General features: G+C 41.6%; 1 protein-coding gene across 1 annotated transcript in view; it reads right to left on the bottom strand.

The window, feature by feature from the left end:
• Positions 1–11,743: 11,743 nt before the first annotated feature.
• The window catches only part of LOC139457652 (DNA polymerase epsilon catalytic subunit A-like), a 93,029-nt gene continuing 82,666 nt past the window's right edge, over positions 11,744–22,106 (bottom strand). The window contains exons 47-54 of the mRNA XM_071239004.1: positions 21,362–21,472; positions 20,444–20,529; positions 19,494–19,632; positions 18,142–18,276; positions 17,855–17,931; positions 15,229–15,361; positions 14,187–14,296; positions 11,744–12,246 (exon numbers count right to left, since the gene is read on the bottom strand). Coding sequence (XP_071095105.1) covers positions 12,159–12,246; positions 14,187–14,296; positions 15,229–15,361; positions 17,855–17,931; positions 18,142–18,276; positions 19,494–19,632; positions 20,444–20,529; positions 21,362–21,472 — 879 coding nt within the window. The 3' untranslated portion in view covers positions 11,744–12,158. The remainder of the gene's footprint in view (positions 12,247–14,186; positions 14,297–15,228; positions 15,362–17,854; positions 17,932–18,141; positions 18,277–19,493; positions 19,633–20,443; positions 20,530–21,361; positions 21,473–22,106) is intronic.

A 22,106-nucleotide genomic window follows, 5' to 3' on the forward strand; every position in this document is an offset into this window, starting at 1 on the left:
ATTATCCTCTACATATAAAGCCTAGTTTTCACTTTGATACAGGAGAGTGGACACGCTTGCCTCGGGAAGATGATTATTTGAAACCCCCTGGGATTTCCGGGTCAAATATAATTATGCTCACATACTATATCACTTACTCACAAACAATGTCAGATTAATTTGAAAATGCTGTGTGTAATAAGAAATCCCTGGATGATGTTTTACAATAATTAAATTGAGTTTATGTGATAATAATGCAGTCATATATTTTGTGCCTTTATGTATTTTTCGAAATTCCCGCCATCTATTAGATGCACCGAATCAGCAAGTGAGTATGGTTTTACGCCGCTTTCAGCAATATTCAAGTATTACTACGGCGGGGACATTAAAAATGGGCTTCAGACATTGTACCCATTTGGGGAATCGAACCCGGATCTTCGGCATTGTTCAGGTAATTTTCCCCCAAGATACGCTTTGCGTAATACATTATTTTAATGACATGCCTGGGGAACGGTTGCCCTTGTCGTCTATGGCGTCGCAATTCGTTCTACAGAGTTGCGTCCCTTTGGCGCTCTATGACCGTATGTTCCTCGGTTCGAATCCGCAATGCATTTAGATCATCGGTTTGTCCGCACATTGCATGTGGGTTTATCAACAGTGGAAAACATCGGCTTTCCTCCCACACAAAGATCAAACACAGTAATATAACTATTATATAGTATATACAAATATTGTTGAAAGCGACGTAAAACACAACTCACTCACGCATCACCTTTTGTCGTATGACGTTTAGGTTCAAGAGTTTCAAAATTCAAATTGTTCAGAAAGAAAGCCACATTACATGCTGCATACTTCAATGTGATAAATATATGATGTCAACATATTTTAAACGAATAAGTGATTATATTTTTGACGATTATTTAATATGCGCTATATCAACACCTCAATGGCATGTTCAAATCGCTACATTATTATTGCCACGGTAAATGGCTCAGTGTGCATATGCACACTACCATCATTCTCAGCTCCCTTGGGAGTATACAACCCAAGCTGCCTGTGAGGCGCCAGAAGGTTAACATTCAAATTACCATCTCATCCTACCGGGTACCCATTCACTGCTCAAAATTCAAAACTCCATTGCTAGAAAAGTTAAGCTCTGGCCTTATTCCTCCATGTTTATTTCTCCATGTTTATTCCTCCACGTTTATTTTTCCATGTTTATTCCTCCATGTATAGTTGTCATTCGATATGATTGGATATGTCATTATATATCACAGCATTATACAGTCGATACAGGGGGCACGGGTGGCCCAGTCGTCCAAGGCGCCGCGATTCGCTTTGCAGAGTTGCGTCCCTTGGGCACGCCAGAAACCTATGATTGTGGGTTCGAATCCCGGTTTGCCCCGATTATGTTTCTAGGTTTGTCAGTACCATACCCGTGCTCGTGGGTTTCACCGAAATGGTAAACGTCCGAGACCTGCATCACTTCGGGCTTTCCTCCCACATTAAGCTGACACGATGAGATATAACAGGAATACTGTTAAAGCGGCGTTAAATCCAACTCACTCACTCACTCAGCTCAGCTCAGCTCAGCTCAGCTCAGCTCACTCACTCACTCACTCACTCACTCACTCACTCACTCACTCTCACTCACTCACTCACTGCTGGGTGAACAGAGGCACATTTCAAACAAAGTCAGTTGCCCAAGGAGACGCCATATGTGGTACATGTGCTTCAGTGTGGGGCAGGACCGAAGCCCTAGAAGCCCTCAGGATTCAAGCTGACGAACAGTCCCCATCCAAGGAACTCTCCACGACCGACGCGGCTCAACTCCACCTGATTTGTGACCTGTGCGCTGTGCACAGGGCCACGTTCCCCTGGCGCATCATCAGGAGTAGGTTAGTATTATTTTGCGTCATTTTTAAGCAATAATTCAGCAATATAGGGGGCTGCACACATTAAAGAAAATATGATGTCACTATGGACTAACATCCCTGGCTTAAAAGCCGACAACATTGGAGTAGGATAATCAAGCTTTTTAACCACTGTTAGCCTGACCCAGACCCGATTATTCACCGGCCATCGTGACAGAGTTTTAATATTGTTGACTATGGTGTAGAACAGCAAACTATAGACTGAGAACTGTGGCTCTATTGTCCTTTATTTTTGACAGAGTGCGGCAACTACGGCAGAACCTTCGAGCTCCTGTCCTACGAATACTGTAGCCACGGCTTCAACGACGCGACACACCATGTGTCCACCTTCAAGGGATGCAGCAAGAGGTGCCGTATGTGCAGATACTTATGGTGGCCGAGAGGGGACATCGCTTTCTCGCTTTCTCGCTTTCTCGCTCTATCGCTTTATCGCTTTCTCGCTCTATCGCTTTCTCGCTTTATCGCTTTATCGCTTTCTCGCTTTATCGCTTTCTCGCTTTATCGCTCTATCGCTTTCTCGCCCTATTGCTTTTTCTAATGACTAACCATAGTCATATGAAGGAATCGGGTGTTCTTTAACTTCTTTTGAATAGTATGTGCTGTAAATCTTGAAATTAATGTTAATTATAAATGAAAAAAAAAAATAGCGTAGACATAATTACCGTATTCGACGTAATAAGTGCCCAGGGCGCTCTCAAGAATAATATTTTGGCGGAAAAAAAAAGTTGAGTTGAAAGATAAATTTCGTGGTTTATGCTGACAGCCTGAAATGTTGATATACGACAGATATATTTTTCCCGAATTTAATTGCCCATAATTAAGTGTGCATATAACGCACGAGTGCGTATTATACGCGAATAAATAAGTCTGGTGTAGATTAATCAATCGCAAGGGGTGCTAATTGGGATTGTTCACTAGCCAATATTTTAGCAAAAATAGCGTTGATTAGAGCGGGGCGCAATATTACTTTCGAATAAGGTAATTATACTTTGCATTTATGTCTCAGAAATGACTGTTGATAAGACGGCCTCACTGAACACTTTGAATAGCGGAAATACCAACTTGAATATAAAACCAATCAAATATCTATTTCCACATTACGGTTACTGAGAACAATATGTCATCCAAAAACTAGAAATTACATAAAGGACATCCGGTAGTATTAACCATTGCTTGGGTGAGGAATTCCACTTTGATGACATCTACTCCGCAAACAGAATAAACGTTGATATAAGCGTTGTTTTTAGGAAAACACTATTGCTTTTTAGGAAGAACGTACTACTCAGCGCTATTGAGCGGTGTTATTTGCTATTTGTTTTGATAACTTGGCCTGGGGGCGGGGGATCCAATAGCTAAATAGGGTCATAAATCAATCAAATTCTTTTTTACGCAGAAATACGTGGATTGTTATAAAAGCACATATGTCTGTACTGTTAAATTATATTTCAGTAGATAGTGAGAAAATTTCAACATTCCGTCCATATGTATAATTTGAAATGCGACTGGAAAAATCTCAGCTCTCTTTTATGATTAAAACCCACAAGAGGGAATATTGCTAAACCGCGAGAGAGCGATAGAGCGATAAAGCGATAGAGCGATAGAGCGATAGAGCGATAGAGCGATAAAGCGATAGAGCGATAGAGCGATAAAGCGATAGAGAGAGAAAGCGATAAAGGGATAGAGCGAGAAAGCGATAGAGCGAGAAAGCGATAGAGCGAGAAAGCGATAAAGCGATAGAGCGAGAAAGCGATAGAGCGAGAAAGCGATAGAGCGAGAAAGCGAGAAAGCGATAGAGCGAGAAAGCGATAGAGCGAGAAAGCGATATTTCCCATAATGCCGTACATTAAAACGGTTTTTGCTGATATTTAGTGATCCTGTAATTCTCACCGCTATTTTGCCTCTTATGATTATATTTTTTAAACATCTTGCAGTAGATAAATATGTTACAAAATACACGCGTAATTTTTTCTCGTTTAGCTTGCATATTTTCTTGTAGTGTAATAAATAAGCAAGATTCAAAGAATACAGATAGTCACTGTTCGTATTTTCATTTTGTTCCGCCCCCCATTCCTCCATCAAACTTAAAACTGATAAAAAGGAGATCATATATGTCAGTTTTATTAGCCAGTTTGTATTGTTGCTTCCAAAGAATTATTTTGTTCGGTGATTAGATTTGGAATTGAAGCCGAATATGTACTCGTCCTATTTCGGGATCACAATTATGTTCATTAAGTTGCATGTACATTATGCATACATGTACACAGTTATGTTTCCCTTACAAAATACAGATGAATTAGATATATGTCTCTACCATAAGTCACATATACGACTTTCGAGAGCGTCATTAACCCGTAACCCCATTCCTTGGACAATAGAAATGAAATGCGTTGTAAATAATTTTTTTAAACAACTCGTTTCTTATAATGACTTTCGATCAAACTGTCTTCGGGAATTAAATTTAATGCTAAAGTGCTTGTAAAATAAAGTTTAACTTTCCCGCAAGGAGAGACTAGATATCCAATTATAGTATAGGCTCAGGCAGGAATATACATATTCTTGTAGCAATTCTGTATCCATTTAAACTGTATGGTTAACAATTGTGCGTTCTGATATGAGTTATGTTGTTATGTACTACCTTTTTACACAGACAATGAGTCGGAAACACACACACACACACACACACACACACACACACACACACACACACACACACATACATAATTTTGACAAAACTATACTTAAGATATACATAACATATCACAATGATAGCTGATTTAATATATGTTATAGATAATCATAGTAATGCATTTCATATTGTTATCAACCTTAACTATGTGGCCACACTAATTATGTCTCTCCATATGTGTAATTTACACAAGTACACATATCAACTGTGGTAACGCCACAGCGAAGGGGGCAGTGGGATAGCCTAGTGGTTACAGCGTTCGATCGTCACGCCGAAGACCCAGTTCGATTCCCCACATGGGTACAATGTGTGAAGCCCATTTCTGGTGTTACCCGTGATATAACTGGATCACAGCGGTGTTTATCAAATTACTATATGCAAGTACATATATTTGTAGATTTGCACAAGACAAGAAATCAATTCAAGTTAAACATACATCAAATGTCAAAAAGAACATTTACGGACAACATTATGACACACTGTAAATCATATACTACCGAAAACAAGTTATAGAACACCCACAATTATAAGATTGTATTTTTGCAAAACAATCAGCCATGACTAATTAACTATAGTCTTCTTAACTTCTTTTGAAAAGTATATATTTAGATTTTAACCTGATTTATTTAGAGCGTATTGCCTTGATCTGCCACGCGCTTTCGGCGTGATGGTCACATACAACTGAATAGGGCCATAAATAAATCAATTACATTTTACGCAAAAATCGGTGGATTGTTTTAAAATCACCTACGTCTGTACAGTTAAATTATGTTTTAAGTAAATAGTGAGAAAAGTTCAATATTACCTCCCAATTGCAGCAGATATCACATGCGGCCCCTGTAGTGGTCAAGAGGGGATACTGCTTAACCGCGAGAAAGCGATAAAGCGATAAAGCGATAGAGCGATAAAGCGATAAAGCGATAAAGCGATAGAGCGATAAAGCGAGAAAGCGATAGAGCGAGAAAGCGATGTCCCCTCTCAGCCACCATAGATACTTCACTTGTCGATCGTTTGAGATATGGCACGGCGCTTGCTACTTATCCAAGCACACAAAACTCGACGTTCCCAGCAGAGACTGGGGGGAATTTGGTGGCTGTAGAAACTGTGTATAACTCAATATACATCACCTGCATCTGATTAGCCTAACGCCATATCATGTACACTATAAGTTGTAGCAGGACAAAGGGCGGTTGAGTGAGCATGGTTTTAAGCCGCTTCTAGCCATATTAAAGCAATATTACGGCGGGGGACACCAGAAATGGGCTTCACACATTGTACCCATGTCGGGAATCGAACCCGGGTCTTCGGCGTGACGAGCAAACGCTTTAACCACTAGGCTACCCGACCGCCCCTGGGCGAAGGGCACATAGGGCTTTTTGCGTCTCCCGTTAGGGTTTATACCACGAGTAGTATAAAAACTTTCACTCACGGGGCCCAGTTGTCTAAGTCGCAGCATCTTGCTGTGCAAAGTTGCGTCCCTTAGGCACGTCATAAACCTATTGTGGGTTCGAGTCCGGTTCTCCCCGACTGTGTTTCTAGGTTTGTCAGCACCATACCCGTGCTCGTTGGTTTCTCCAAAGTGGTTAACGTCTGAGGCCAACTGTAAGCTGACACGCCGTGATATAATTGGAATAGTGTTAAAAGCGGTGTTAAACCCAACTCACTCACTCGCACACTCAGGAAGAGAACGGAACACCTGTTTAAACAAGCACGTTTACAGAAATAGCCATGGTTTAAAATATGTTCCAAACTACCTACGCTTGTAAGTATTTTTGGAACGTGTTCTTTGTTGACTGCCTGCCCTCCTACTTATTGGTTTGGGATATGGTGCGCATCATGTCAACCACTGGTTCGTCTGTCCAATACGAAATTACTCGCATGGCGTCTTTATATAGCTGGAATAATACTGCAATACTGATGTGAAAGAACAAAAAACTAAGTTTACCAGGTGCCTAATATTACAAACCTTGCACAATATTTAAGTAAACAAGGACATATGAAGTTACAACATGTCCCATAGATACTCTTCAAAATTAAGTCTAAAAATCGCAAATATCTGACAGAATGTTGTCGATATCCATTCAAAATAATTACAAAATATTGGTACTTTCTGCATGGATTGAGATTGATTTGTGTGGCAAGAATGAGGTACTGCAGATATTTTGTGAAAAGATGGAATAATCGCAAAAACCAAACTACGGCCTGGAGCCGAAACACTCCAACACGACCTACACGTGCAGCATCATTTGTTGGGCTATAAAATGTTGGGTATTCATCTGCATGTCATCACAATGTTACAGCAAGTGAACAATGAAAACACGCCATGACTGACGGAAGCCCAACGCAGAACGCCATCGGCCGGCTGCCAACAGACGAATCATCTCCGGTTGTAGCCAGGTTTTTCCACGTAGCACAAAGCACTGCAAGTCTGTTGAACCGTTATCAGACACAAGAGACAACACGTGGCCTTCCAAGATCCTGTCGACCACTTATACAGAGCACAGAAAAGATTCGCACGGCTTCGTCACTTACGTGAAAGAACCACCTCTACAACTACGGCGATACCGGGATTGCGTAGGGTATCAGCCCAGACAGTTAGGAGCCGTTTACGCGCTGAAGGTATTCGACCAGTTCGAGGTATCATTTGGTGGTCGGACCTGCATCGTCGGCTGCGTCGCCAGTGTTGTCATGGTCACAGAGTTTGGCCAGAGTATATGTTTATTTCACGCATACAACTTTCCCTCTTAAGGTTTCAAAACATTTCCCCTCTGCTTTCTTTACCACACCTTGCACACCTTGGGGACACGGGCCTTGTTACGGAGTTGCCATCCCATCACTTGCTTTGGGTTTTACCCACCAATCTTAGAGTGGTCCTTTGTCCCCAAAGTCTACTTCAGAGCTCAGATCTCAGCCCTGGTCCACAGACCACTGTCCGAACCGCCGTGGTGGCCCCAGGACCATCACCTATCTCTCGGTCGTTCCTCTCCTTGGGACCCCAGGACCATCACCTATCTCTCCGTCGTTCCTCTCCTTGCGGCACCAGGACCATCACCTATCTCTCGGTCGTTCCTCTCCTTGTGGCCCCAGGACCATCACCTATCACTCGGTCGTTCCTCTCCTTGTGGCCCCAGGACCATCACCTATCTCTCGGTCGTTCCTCTCCTTGTGGCCCCTGGACCATCACCTATCTCGGTCGTTCCTCTCCTTGTGGCCCCAGGACCATCACCATTCTCTCGGTCGTTCCTCTCCTTGTGGCCCCAGGACCATCACCTATCTCTCGGTCGTTCCTCTCCTTGTGGCCCCAGGACCATCACCATTCTCTCGGTCGTTCCTCTCCTTGTGGCCCAAGGACCATCACCTATCACTCGATCGTTCCTCTCCTTGGGACCCCAGGACCATCACCTATCACTCGGTCGTTCCTCTCCTTGTGGAGCCAGGACCGTCACCTATCTCTCGGTCGTTCCTCTCCTTGTGGCCCCAGGACCATCACCTATCTCTCGGTCGTTCCTCTCCTTGTGGCCCCAGGACAACAACGTCAAGGTACATGGTTTTCGCCCAACTCCTGGCCAGATGTGTTGAAAGGGGGAATGAGTGAGTGCCAAAAGGACCATCTGTCTTGTGTTGCCTATTGTCTGGTTAAAACAGACAAGTGAACGATCACTTTGTAAAAAGACCATATCTTTGGGCATATACAAACTATGTATTAAGTAGGTATAAAATAAACTCACACTTGTCAGTCAGGGCTTGGTGGTTAGGAGATTACATATCTGACCAATTCTTTGTCATGAAGATCTCAGCAATACACCTGAGCCTGTACCAGTTTATATACGTTTTATTTAACACTTTCGACTAATAAGGGGGGTATTCTGTCCCAACCAAAACTTCTAGTTATAAATAATTGAAGCAAAGACAAGCTCTACCGATCTGATTATCAGAAGTACTTCTGAAAACGACGACCAGTCACCTCCAGTTTGCATCCTTTACCGAAAACATCCCTTTTTTAGTATAGGCATGGCTCTCTAAGCATTGACCGTGCCGAATCCGAAAATACAGCACAAACAACAGTGGATCCGACAAAATATGCTTTCGGATCGCCGTTTTCTCCAACGGCCGGTCCAAACTACGTTAATGTCGAAATATGTTCATATGACGTAGAGTTTCGTGGATCCGACATTGCATTCATTGTTCGCTAACGCCGTGCTGGCGTTTAGGCCTCAGATCCGATTTTATGTATCTGAGCGCATGACTTCAGATTGGATCCGAAATTAACTGTAAAACAGCTGTTTGAAATGGTGTTTGTCGCACTAAGCAACTTTTCCAGCTGTTTGAAAACGTTGACAGAAATTTGTTTCTGTCAAACGCAATTTAATTTCTTATATGGGTAGGGCGATAATAACTTCTTTCGAGTGCCTCACTAAGAAAAAAAACAAGATAAAAATAAAAACAATATTGTTTGTCCTTTCTGCATGTCAGACAGGAGATCTGATTGATTAACGTGATCTCAATTTAATACTGCGTACCTCTGATTGCAGGGATTATCTCCAAACCCTACGCTGGAAGAATAAAAACCACATTACGCCTCGTGATACTGCAACAACTTTTAGAAAGTTTTAATTTTTGATTTAATTTTTATTTGAAGCATTAATAAACAACAGGACAAAGTCATCGATATTCCCACAATGGTAAATACATGTCGTGAATTTCTCAAGTAATTTTATTAAAATTGATAATTGAGCTTCCATGGCAACATTATATATATATTGTTGCCATCTATTGACCCATCTATGCAAATAGCCGTTTCCTACACCCACATAGGTTTTGTTTAAGAAGAATTTATTCGGCTTCCATCACCTAGTCTCCATCTGGCAGCAATTTGTGTTAAATAAAAAAGTGAGCGGGTTCCTGGTTGGGTTTAACACTGCTTTGAACGGAATTCCAGTTTAGGATCAGTCATTTATTTATTGTGTGTGTGTGTGTGTGTGTGTGTGTGTGTGTGGTTCTTGGTGCACTAACATACTGAAAATAACAACCCTCCCCTCCTAGTGCTTGTCATATTTTTGGATGACTGTCATCTTGTACATCTTGTTCATAAGTCTCCCCGAAAAGACAAAATGAAAAAGCACTTTAAATTATAAAATGTCCATTTAACCACCACCCTCCCAAAATATATGTATTATTTTTTTAAGGACACATTACAATAAATTGTCATATTTTGTGTGTGACACAATGCTCCCCAGATAATATATGACCGGTCCCCAATATCATGGTGAAGTAGCTTAATGACAAGAAAAGTCCGGAGTGTTTGTTTGTTTGTTGTTTAACGCCGCACTCAGCAATATTCCAGCTATGACGGCGGTCTGTAAATAATCGAGTCTGGACCAGACAATCCAGTGATTGATACCATAAGCATCAATTCACGCAATTGGGATCGATGACATGCATCAACCAAGTCAGCCAACCTGACCACCACCCAATCCCGAAGTGATGCTTGCCTTAAATATTTACTTTGGCGAAACCCACAAGGATCATCTTCCCGAGGCAAGTGAGTTAACTGACTATGAAAGTCCAGTTTCCACCCTTGCCGAACTAGGCTGGTATTATGGAGTTAGATTTTGGCTGGACTAACGAGTCTATGCACAGTCCAATCAAAATCGCACACCGAATTCGAAATCCGGTTCATAAACTGTCGTGCAGATTTCGATCGATTGCAGGATTTGCAAAGCATGTGCACCGCCAACTTTGTCAGCAGATATTTTCCAAATCTTTTCAAGTTTTTAATCAAGGTGCTCGCGTGATTTGATGCATTTCGCGATGTAAGACTCGTTTTATCACAACATAGATCTTGAATATCGATCAGACCGTCCTGACTGGACGCCACCATTTTGTGTGAACAAAACGCAAGTGATGGAATCTGATTGGTCCATAGGAGAGGCATAAAAGGGACGTAACTGGTAATAGCCCCTGGTGGCGCTACGATCGAGCCCAGTAATTCCAGCCTAGTTCGGCAAGGGTGGAAACTGGACTTTTAAAGTCAGTAAACTCTCTTGCTTCGGGAAGATTAACAAGGATGGGGATGGTGCTGAAAACCTAGAAACAAAATCGGGAGAACTAGGATTCAAACCCACGATCATAGCTTTCTGGCATGCCCAATTGGACCAACTCAGCCTTATGCGATTTGACCTCCTGTGCCCCCATATAAGAAAAAGAACACAAGATTCAGTTGACTTTTTATTTACACATTCTGTACAGCATATGCATGAGACCATATTGCAATCATAATGTACAAAATATCTTTACAGGACAGTTACGATTAGCACTTAATTTTCAAAAAAAAGTATGGAGGGGTGATGCAAGTACAAAGAAAATGTGTCAGTTGATTCACCAAAGAAGTTCTAGCTGACAATGTTAAACTGGTGAGTGAGTGTGTTGGGAATAACGCCGCTTTAAACATTATTCCAGTTATATCGCGGCGTGTCAGCTTAATAATGTGGGAGGAATGCCCGAAGTGATGCAGGTCTCAGACGTTTACCACTTTTGGTGAAACCCATGAGCACGGGTATGGTGCTGACAAACCTAGAAACATAATCCGGACCAACTGGGATTCGAACCCACAATTATAGGTTTCTGGCGTGCCCAAGGGACACAACTCTGCACAGCGAGTCGCGGCGCCTTAGATGCCATAGAGTGAGTGAGTGAGTAAGTGAGTGAGGTTTTACGCCGCTTTTAGCAATATTCCAGCAATATCACGGTGGTGGGGGGGGAAACCACAAATGGGCTTCACACATTGTACACATGTCGGGAATCGAACCCAGGTCTTCAGCTTTATGCCCACAAATTGAAAACGGACACAAAAATGAAAATACACTGGATCGCAAAAAAATCTAATGACTGTTCAGAAAGGAATGCTATTTCATAATTTGGTACCACAAAAAATTAATTTCTGTATGTAATAATATAAAACGTACAAAAGCTTCCCAATCTCCTAGCACCAGCGCTAACTGTTTCATTTTGGGATTTCCGTATGTTTTATTAAATAATGAACTCTGAATGCACAATCTTACATCACTTGGAGTAGTGTATTCAATTCAGTTCTATTAATAACACACACACCCTCTTTTTTTTTTTTTAGCTTGGGACCCCAATAATTACACTTTGAGTCTCCTGGACTCCCAAAATGAATATCTAAGATCATTCCCTGGCCGATTATCTTGAATTGGCAAAGAAGAAATGAGTTTAACATGGCACCTTCAGTGGTACTTGCCACAAGGCTATGACAAAACATGTGAATTTCATTGTGGAAATTGAGGGCAAAGCCATGGTTTTGAAATCAGTGGTAGCTATTTCATTGACATCTTGAAAAGAGTGAGTATGGTTTTACGCCACTTTTGGCAATATTCCAGCATTATCACGGCGGGGGACACCAGAAATGGGCTTCACACATTGTACCCATGTCGGGAATCAAACCCGGGCATTCGGCGTGACGGGCGAACGCTTAACCACTAGGCTACCCGACCGCCCCCATCTTGAGAAGACATGGGTTGTATTCTGTAGCCTGGCCCCTAGCTGGTGACTCGAGACACTGCTATTGCCGGGTTCATGGACAGCAGCCACTCCACCGTTTCGGCCAGCAGAGTCATCTTGTAGTGGCTGCAACAACAGATGATGAGTCGGTGAGTCGACAAAAAATTCATTGAAACAAAAGTGAGAGTTCTCCGACTCCGTACCAATGCCAAAAATCAAGAAGGTGAGAAAGTAATAGGAGATCTCCATCCGCATCACCAGCAAACACCCAAACTCACCTCAAATTATTAGTTGCATCCTTTGGGTATGTCAGAAACCTATAACCGTGTCAGGGTAACTTGCCTTGACTGTACTTAGCCCCATCCAACAATCTTGCTTCATGCAAATCAACCAAGTCAGCGAGCCTGACCATCCGATCCCGTTAGTCGCCTTTTACGGCAAGCATGGGTTGCTGAATCCCTATTCTACCCCGGATCTTCACGGGTCGACAGTTTGTTTAGAAAACAAATAATAAAATACTGTCTCCAGCTACACAGTCTTATTGAAAAGCAAATAATTAATTCTGTGGCGGAATAAAGGAACTTTTTTTTATGAATATGATTTGTGTGCAACGGATCACAAGTTTATCATTGTTTGTTCGTTTTTTGTTTAACGCTGCATTCAGCAATATTCCAGCTATATGAAGGCGGTCTGTAAATAATCAAGTTTGGACCAGACAATCTAGTGATTGATATCATGTGCATCGATCCACGCTATTGGGATACAATGACATGTGTCAACCAAGTCAGTGAGCCTGACCACCCGATCCCGTTAGTTGCCTCTTACGACAAGCATAGTCGCCTTTAACGGCAAGCAGGGGTTGCTGAATACCTATTCTACCCTTCAAGGGGCAGTTTATCATTGAGATGTTGAGATATCAGAAGATGACAATCCACCCGGCCCCCCACATATTCGAAAGCACAACTGATCTGACTGTCACATTAAGTCCAACTTGATGAGAGTATTTCTATCTAATCTGTCTGTCTGTATACAAGAGTAGTTATTGAGCTATCAAAACAATACCATGGAATTGGGATTCGGAACTTTGTATTTCTATGTCAGCTACACACCAATATGAACAGTCAAAATCAAAGTTGTTGCCATGGAAACAGATTTATAAAAAAAATAATACTAAACACCCCAAAGTAGCAAAAGGTAAACTGGTCTTTGTGTGTGCAAAGTGTCATGAAAGAATACCTATCACTTTTAGAGATATGGTCGAGACAAAAACACCACTATGAACAGAGTCAAAGTCAAACTTGTTGCCATGGAAACAGGAATTGTTTTTCTTTCTCAAATTCCTCAATAACAAAAAACACCACTTCAGCCATTGGTTAATACATGTACGAGGTTAGGATGAAGAGTCTTTCACAGTTTTAAAGATGTGCTCCGGAAACGACACCTCCCTCTACCTTTTGAGAAAAAGAAAAATGCCCCAAATCCGCAAATAACAAAAGGCACCGCATCAGGATCTGTTTGATATATCTGCCAAGTTTTGTTGAAAAATAAAGATCGGTTTTCGAGTTACACGCCAGAAACCAAAATCAAGTCATGCAAAATTATCCATGAAACAAGCAATCGTGTCCTTCTTTCCATTAAGATTTTTAAAAATTACAAAATAGCAAAAGGCACCACTTCAGCATGTGACTGATACATTTTTCAAGTTTCGATCAAATATACTGAATGGTTTTCAAATTCTGTCCCGGAAACGAACCCCATCCCAAATGGAATATATGTCCAACTTCTTTCCCTAAAAATTTAAAAAAAATAAAAATTCGAAAAATCCCAAAATATCAAAAGGCACCACTTCAGTATGTGACTGATAGATTTGCCAAGTTTCGATCAAATACAGTGAATGGTTTTCGAGTTCTGCCCCGGAAAAGGAAATGATTATGGACGGACAGATGGACAGATGGACAGACGGACTGGCTGATCGCTATATCCCCCCGCATTATATGCCGGGGGGATAACAAACATTCAAGTTGGACAGGTGTGAAATTGTTGGATTTGTTTAGGTGTGACAATACCTGGCTATTCCTGAGAAAGTCTTGAGCTGTTTGCCGAAGTCAGCTAGAGACACGGTGTTGGAGTAGTCCCCTGCACAGGAGCAGTACCGCTTCATGTTGTTCTCCTTCACCTGAACAGAGGTCACACACTGTCACAGGAACACAGGTCACACACAGAGGTCACACACTGTCACATGAACACAGAGGTCACAGGCACACAGGTCACACACAGGTCACACACTGTCACAGGAACACAGAGGTCACAGGCAAACAGGTCACACACTGTCACAGGAACACAGAGGTCACAGGCACACAGGTCACACACAGAGGTCACACACTGTCACAGGAACACAGGTCACACACAGAGGTCACACATTGTCACAGGAACACAGAGGTCACAGGAACACAGAGGTTACAGGCACACACTGTCACAGGAACACAGAGGTCACAGGCACACACTGTCACAGGAACACAGAGGTCACAGGAACACAGAGGTCACACACTCTCACAGTCTTGCAAATAACAAAATTTGATATTTTTCACAAAAGAAATATTGTACGATCATACAATGTGTGATACTCTGTCCATATAGACCTGCACTGAATAAATTCAATGCTGAATATGAACTAGGCAATGAACTACATTCAATGTCTAAAATTGAATTTTCTGCCCTCCATGTTTAACATCACAATCTTTTTAAGCATTAAAGTTTCTGTGGCAGTGAATTATTAGCATGGATATTCTTAAATGTGTATCGATACAGCATTGTCATATCACAATTTCTTTATAGCTAGATATAGGACATACCTATGACTCAATTTTCGTGAGTGAGTATGGTTTTACGCCGCTTTTAGCAATATTCCAGCAATATCAAGGCAGGGGACACCAGAAATGGGCTTCACACATTGTACCCATGTCAGGAATCGAACCCGGGTCTTTAACCACTAGGCTACCAGACCGCCCCCAAAATACTATTAAGATTCTATAAGTACAGCATTGTCATACCACTACTTTTTTTATAAATGAATATCCCGATATTTAGGATGACATTCCTGTGACTCACCCCTTTACACTTGATACACTTGAGGTCCTGGAGGATGTAGGCCATGGATTTCCGATGTACCGCATCCACCAGGCTCTGCTCGATCTCCTCTACATCGTACTCTGCCCGGCACTGCACACACGACCACACACTCCTGACACACAAACACAGATGAAATAGGTTATTGTGTGTTTGTTGTTTAACTTCGCACTCAGCAATATGAGGGCAGTCTGTAAATAATCGAGTCTATCCACGCAATTGGGATCGATGACATGCATCAACCAAGTCAGCGAACCTGACCACCACCCAATCCCGAAGTGATGCATGCCTTAAATATTTACTTTGGCGAAACCCACAAGGATCATCTTCCCGAGGCAAGTGAGTTAACTGAAGTCCAGTTTCCACCCTTGCCGAACTTCCACGCAATTGGGATACGATGACATGGATCAACCAAAACAGCAAGCCTGACCACCCGATCCCGTTAGTCGCCTTCTAAAGACAAGCATAATTGCCTGTTACAGCAAGCATGGGTTTGATGAAATAGGTAAAATCTGAAATCGCATTTTCATCAGATTGTTAAAAACCAATTTGATACCAGAAAATCCTTCACATACAAATACAATAACAAATCAGAAGTTGGAATAAATCTAACTTAAACTTAGGTACAGACGACCGTTTGAAATAGCTTGATAGGGCCAAAAAGCGGAAACCGTGAGAAATAAATCCTAGGAATGATTGGCTGGGGCATGACGTGTAAACTCTAAATATGGCAAGGATTTATTGAATACACAATCCCGGGCCAAATAAATTTAGTATCAGAAACCAAGAAGTGGCCATGTTACACTGTCCTTGTCGCCGTAAGGTAAGCAGTGAATACATTAAGGAGCAATGCAGGATAAGTAAAATAATGCAGTATAAGTAAAATAATGCAGGAATTAACATATGGGTCAGAAACATGTCATTGGAAACATGTAATTGCTTAGGTTGAAATATTTTAGAGATATTTTTTGTAGGCGAGGTGACATGGGGTTTAACGTCGCGTCCAACAAGATTATTCAACTTATACAGCTACGTACGTGCATGTGTGTGTGTAGTGTGTAGTGTAGGTAGTGTGTTATGTGCTTGTACTTTTTGTCGGACTGATGCCGAATTAAAGTGCTAACCCACACATATACACTATGCTCCAGTGTAACATGAATACCCCACTCAGACACCGTATACTGACTCCGAGCTGACCAGTCCTTGTTTTGGCCCCTTAATGCCGAGCGCCAGACAGGGTAACAACAAGTACCATCTTTCAACATCTTTTTGGTATGAAGTTTCCGGGGTTCAAACCCTGGACCTTCTGCTCTCCAAGCGGATGCTCTACCACTAGACCACGGATGCGGTCCAATATTTTTTGTGAAGCAAATAATCAATACATTATGACAATGCCACTTTTAGCCTCATGTTATGGTTGACAGTATCATTTGCATCAACAGCATTATTGCCTGGAGCTGGGATTTCTTTTTCTACTCATAGCATTGTCTGTAACGCACTGTCCACGCTTAAAGGTCCCAAATAACAAGACTAAACCAGAGTTTAAACGTGGCCTTATTCCCCGCCCCCGTTGCAGAATTTATGACGTAACTAAATCTAAACCTAACCTTTTTTAACTGAGGTGGAACTTGTCATGGAAATGGTAAAAAAAAAGAAGAGTTTGGAACCTAAGTCCATCTTGTTGCCATGGAAACGTAAATAATAAAAAATTCTAAAATTTCTAAATAGCAAAAGGCACCAGTTCAGCATGTACCTGACAAACCTGCAAAGTTTCATGAATAAATATTGAATGGTTTATGAGTTATGCTCCGGAAACGAACCCTACCCTCACAGAACCTAAGTCCATCTTGTTGCCATGGAAACGTAAAAAATAAAAATTTCTAAAATTTCTAAGTGAGAAAAGGCATCAGTTCAGCATGTACTTGACAGACCTGAAAAATTTCATGAACAAATATTGAATAGTTTCTGATTTTTGCTCCGGACATGAAATGTGACGGACGGACGGACGGATGGAGTGCGTTTCTATATACCCCGCCAACTTTGTTGGGCGGAGGTTAATAATTATAAAAAGGTGAAATCTGATCTAATTTAAAAACGTTTTCATCCTTCACTCAGGGTTCACTTGAATTAACTAAGCTTGTCAGTTATTGACTGAGAGGGGGATCACTCAGAGTAAAAGAAATGATTTAATCATACTGGCACCCTTCTGATCCAGTCTTATCATGATTAATTATAACTTTGGCAGTATCTGCTACAAAACGAGGACAAATGACGAAAAGTTCAGTATTACTCAGGTCATCAAGTTTCCCTCAGCCACTAGGCAATCACATTTTAAAATCTTGTTAAAATATAGTCAAACAGAAGGGGACATTTTTAATAGTATAGCCGATCAGATCTTTCTCCTCTCACACAAACTCTAAACACTTGTCGTATCTGCCTGCTTATTTGTGAAAAGATTGATTGCCTCCCTTGCTTGATTCAGGATACCGAAATAAATGTGGAGAAATGTGTCAAATCATCTTTATTATTTTCTGAAAACAAAATGAACTGTGCTAAATGATAACAAACTGAAGACTGTTACTCTTTCTAGTTCTAGTTGATGACCTACCCTGCACCATCTTGACTGAGGTATGGGTCACGGCAAAGGTCAAGGTCACGGATGTGGTTACAGGATTTACAGATCACCTGCAATGAGAATGTATAATTAATTCATTTACAACAGGAAGAGAAGAAAGTGAGGTTCTGTTGTTTAACACCACCCTCGGCATATTAGCTCTTCATATATTAAATGATATTAAATGTTATTAAATGTTATGAGATACGAGGTCAAGATAGATAGACTTTCTAGATAAGAATGGTCGAGACTAACGCTGTTTCACTATATATCCGACTCACCTCTGGTAGCACATAGGAGAGACAAGGGTCGGCAAACTGAGCAGCAGGTGAAAATTCCCCCACGCCGATCAGTTTCAGCAAGTCACGCTTCAGCTTGGTGACCTGGATTGTGACGTTAGTGTCCAGAGCCAACACCTGCAACCCAAACAAGGGGAGATCACTCTACATGTGCAAGACCAAGCTCCTCACAGCGATAGTACGTTCCCGGAGCTCTCTATACTATCGCTGCCACCAGTGAGTGATTGAGTGAGTGAGTATTGTTTTACGCCGCTTTTAGCAATATTCCAGCAATATCACGGCGGGGGACACCACAAATGGGCTTCACACATTGTACCCATGTCGGGAATCAAACCCGTGTCTTCGGCGTGATGAGCGAACGCTTTAACCACTAGGCTACCCTCACAAGGGAAGATCACTCTACATGACAAACAAAGGGAGATTACTCTACATGTGCAAGACAAACAAAGGGAGATCACTCTACATGTGCAAGACAAACAAAGGGGGATCAATCTACATGTGCAAGACAAACAAGGGGAGATCACTCTATATGTGTAAGACAAACAAGGGGAGATAACTCTGCATGCACAAGACAAAAATGCAATACCAAGTTCCTCACAGTGACATCCCATTTGCGAGCTCTCTATACTATCATGTCCACCAGTCTAAACTCCCCACAGTGATAGATGACCACAACCATGCTTGGAGTTGAACTCCAACTGAAGTGTAACTACCTTCACCCAACGAACAAGGGGAGATAACTCTAGATATGGAACACAAATAGAGTGTCACAGCTCTTTCTACATGAGTTTACCAGGGTTGTCACTCTTGTGTTTGAAGTCAACACTTGCAACACAAATAATGGCAGTAAGAAACACTTTCTTACATCGATTTGTTTTCTAGAAGGCAGAGTGGCAGGAGAATAGAAAAGCATATATTCCTAGAGCTCCAGACAAGCTGCTATCTGCGTAAAATACGCATCAGAAATGCAGAAATATGCAGTAAAATAAAATCCAAGCGTATCAAATACACAACGAACATTACAGATACCCTACAAAAATAAAACTTGTGCGTATCATCAAACTATTGTGAAGTAACCCTGCGTATTCGATTAGAAAATCAGCAACTTATTTTGAAATTATAAACGGGCATTCCGTCAACCTTGCCAAACTCCACAATGACAGTTACATCATGATCATTTGTCATCACACTTTCTTGTGGGTTGCTGAAGACCTATTCTTCCCTGGGTCTTCACGGGTCACATCGATTCACGCAAAAACTTCTGATCTCATCATCATCATCATCATCATCATCATCATCATCATCATCATCATCATCATCATATCATGCCTCACCTTACACACAGCCTTGACAAATTCCAGGGAGGGGTTGTTGAGGGGGAGATGGGAGCCGGGCAACTGTGGGAATTCTGCTGCTAGGTTGCCTTGGTTACTCTTGCTTCCTGCAAGTTTCTTTTGAATCTTTTGGGTGATTCTGCAGAAAACAAGTCATCAGGTGATGACATCCAGAAATATTCAACGGTTTTAGAGTACTGCTCCAGAAACAAGCATTACCCTCCACCTAGTCGTCATGAAATTAAATTCTACTTAAGTTAAATAACCCCAAACCATCAAACCATCACTTCTCCACTAGACTGATCTATATGGCAAGTTTTAACAAGAACACCCTCCCCCCCCTCCCCCCGACACACACACACACACACAAACCAGGGGGATTAAAAAAATAATCTAGCCTTAAAATAAAAATGTGCATTCCTGATTAAATGCAATGTTTTCATACTTCGACGTAAAAGCACACCCATGGCGATATTTGCGGATATATTGGCTAGTGAACAATCCCAATTAGCACCCCTTCCAACTGATCAATGTACACAAGACTTATTTATTCGTGTATAATACCCACTCGTGTGTTATTTGAACCCTTAATTACGGGCAAATTAAATTTTGGAAAATATATCTGTCGTGTATAATACCCACAGACTTTCCTTTTGTATCATTTCAAGCTGTCAGCATCAACCACGAAGTTTACAATCTTTCAACTCTGTTTTTTTCACCAAAACTTTATTCTAATAAGAGCCCCCTATTTCTAATTTTGAGTGCGCCCTGGGCGCTTATTACGTTTGAATACGGTATATTATATATGGATTGCGGGATCGGGTGGTCAGGCTCGCTGACTTGGTTGATGAATGTCATCAATCCCAACAAACTATATATGGATTAATCAGAAACAATACAGAGATGTTTAGATTTTGTATAAAAACAGCATTGCCTTAGAATATACATACGCAAACATCTGCTGTGCAAGTTCGCCTTGGACAAGATCTTGAGCGAACGACACAGTTGACGGAGTGGCCGAAGGATCAAGGTGTTTCTGCAACGGGAAATAAATATAGCACGTGATTCAATGGCATTTGATCTGCTTTCATCAACAGAAAAACAGCTTGGCCCACTAATCGACTACTGTATCCTGATTGGCTGATAACAGAATGGGTGTGGATTTTGCTGGAATATTGTGATGAACGATTTCACAGCTATATGGCGGCGGTCTGAAATTAATCAAGTCTGGACCAGACAATCCAGTGACAGACACTATGAGTGAGTGACTTGGGGTTTAACGCCGCTTTTAACAGTATTCCAGTTATATCGTGGCGTGTCAGCTTAATGTGGGAGGAAAGCCCGAAGTGATGCATGTCTCAGACATTTACCACTTCGGTGAAACCCACGAGCACGGGTATGGTGCTGACAAACCTAGAAACATAATCGGGCCGAACCGGGATTCGAACCCACAATCATAGGTTTCTGGACAGACACTATGAGCATCAATCAACGCAATTGGGATACGATGACATGCATCAACAAAGTCAGTGAGTCTGACCCCCCCGATCCCGTTTGTTGCCTTTTATGGCAAGCATAGTCGCCTTTCACGGCAAGCATGGATTACTGAAGACCAATTCTACCCCGAATCTTTACGGGTCCCTAGCTACAAAGTGAGAATCCCAGAAAATTTTCAAAAGCTGAATACAGTTCTCTTCCACAAGTGACGAAAGATTGCAGATGCTGTGAGATTCAAAACTGAAACAAATCTACAAGCATTTGACTATGTGTTTTCTTAAATGATTACGCACAGAAATTAATTATAAGTGGCACCAAATTTTGGAATAGTAGCATCTATTTTCTGCGTCCCATTGGATGCAGCATTGTACCTGTGTCTGGCTGCTGTCTCGGCGTCGGATGGGTGTGTTTCCCGGGGTGAGGCGACGCTGTTCCTCGTCTATCTGGTTGTACACGGACAGGATGTAGCCAGCAACTATCATCTGTAACGGAAACATTTTGTTTGTTTGTTTGTTTGTTTCTAAACTCCACACTCAGCAATATTACAGATATATAACTTCGGTCTGTAAATAATTGAGTCTGGACCAGACCATCCAGTGATTGACATCATGAGCATCCATCTATGCCATTGGGATATGCTGACATGCATCAACCAATCTGCGATATTGATGAAAGAAAATAGAGGAATAATGGTGAATAAAAAAGTACAACAAGAAAGGAAAACAAGAGTGCTCTGAAAGTACAACATCCCCCGCATGAATTTTTTTAACGAGTCAAATGAAGCTCCGTATAACAGGGGCAGTAACTCTATCAAAATTAGTCGAAATGAAATGGGACTGCGATATGCGTATCATCAACATGTGGACATCTTGTTCTTGTGTGTAGAGTAGGGCTCTTACGATTCACTCGCGAATTCAGTGAATCGAACCGTAACCATTCATGAATTAAATTCGTTATTCATGGCCACTAGAATCGAAGATTTATGAATATGCTATCATGTATATTTACATACCCTGTACCTAACAACATATTATATGCATAGATTTCTTTCAATGACAACACTCTAATAATATTTAAATTGATAGTATTGTTTTCACTGGTCATTGTTGCATTTGA

This window comes from Haliotis cracherodii, unplaced genomic scaffold (assembly GCF_022045235.1).
Source record: "Haliotis cracherodii isolate W230 unplaced genomic scaffold, xgHalCrac1.p SCAF_12, whole genome shotgun sequence".
Lineage (NCBI taxonomy): Eukaryota > Metazoa > Mollusca > Gastropoda > Lepetellida > Haliotidae > Haliotis > Haliotis cracherodii.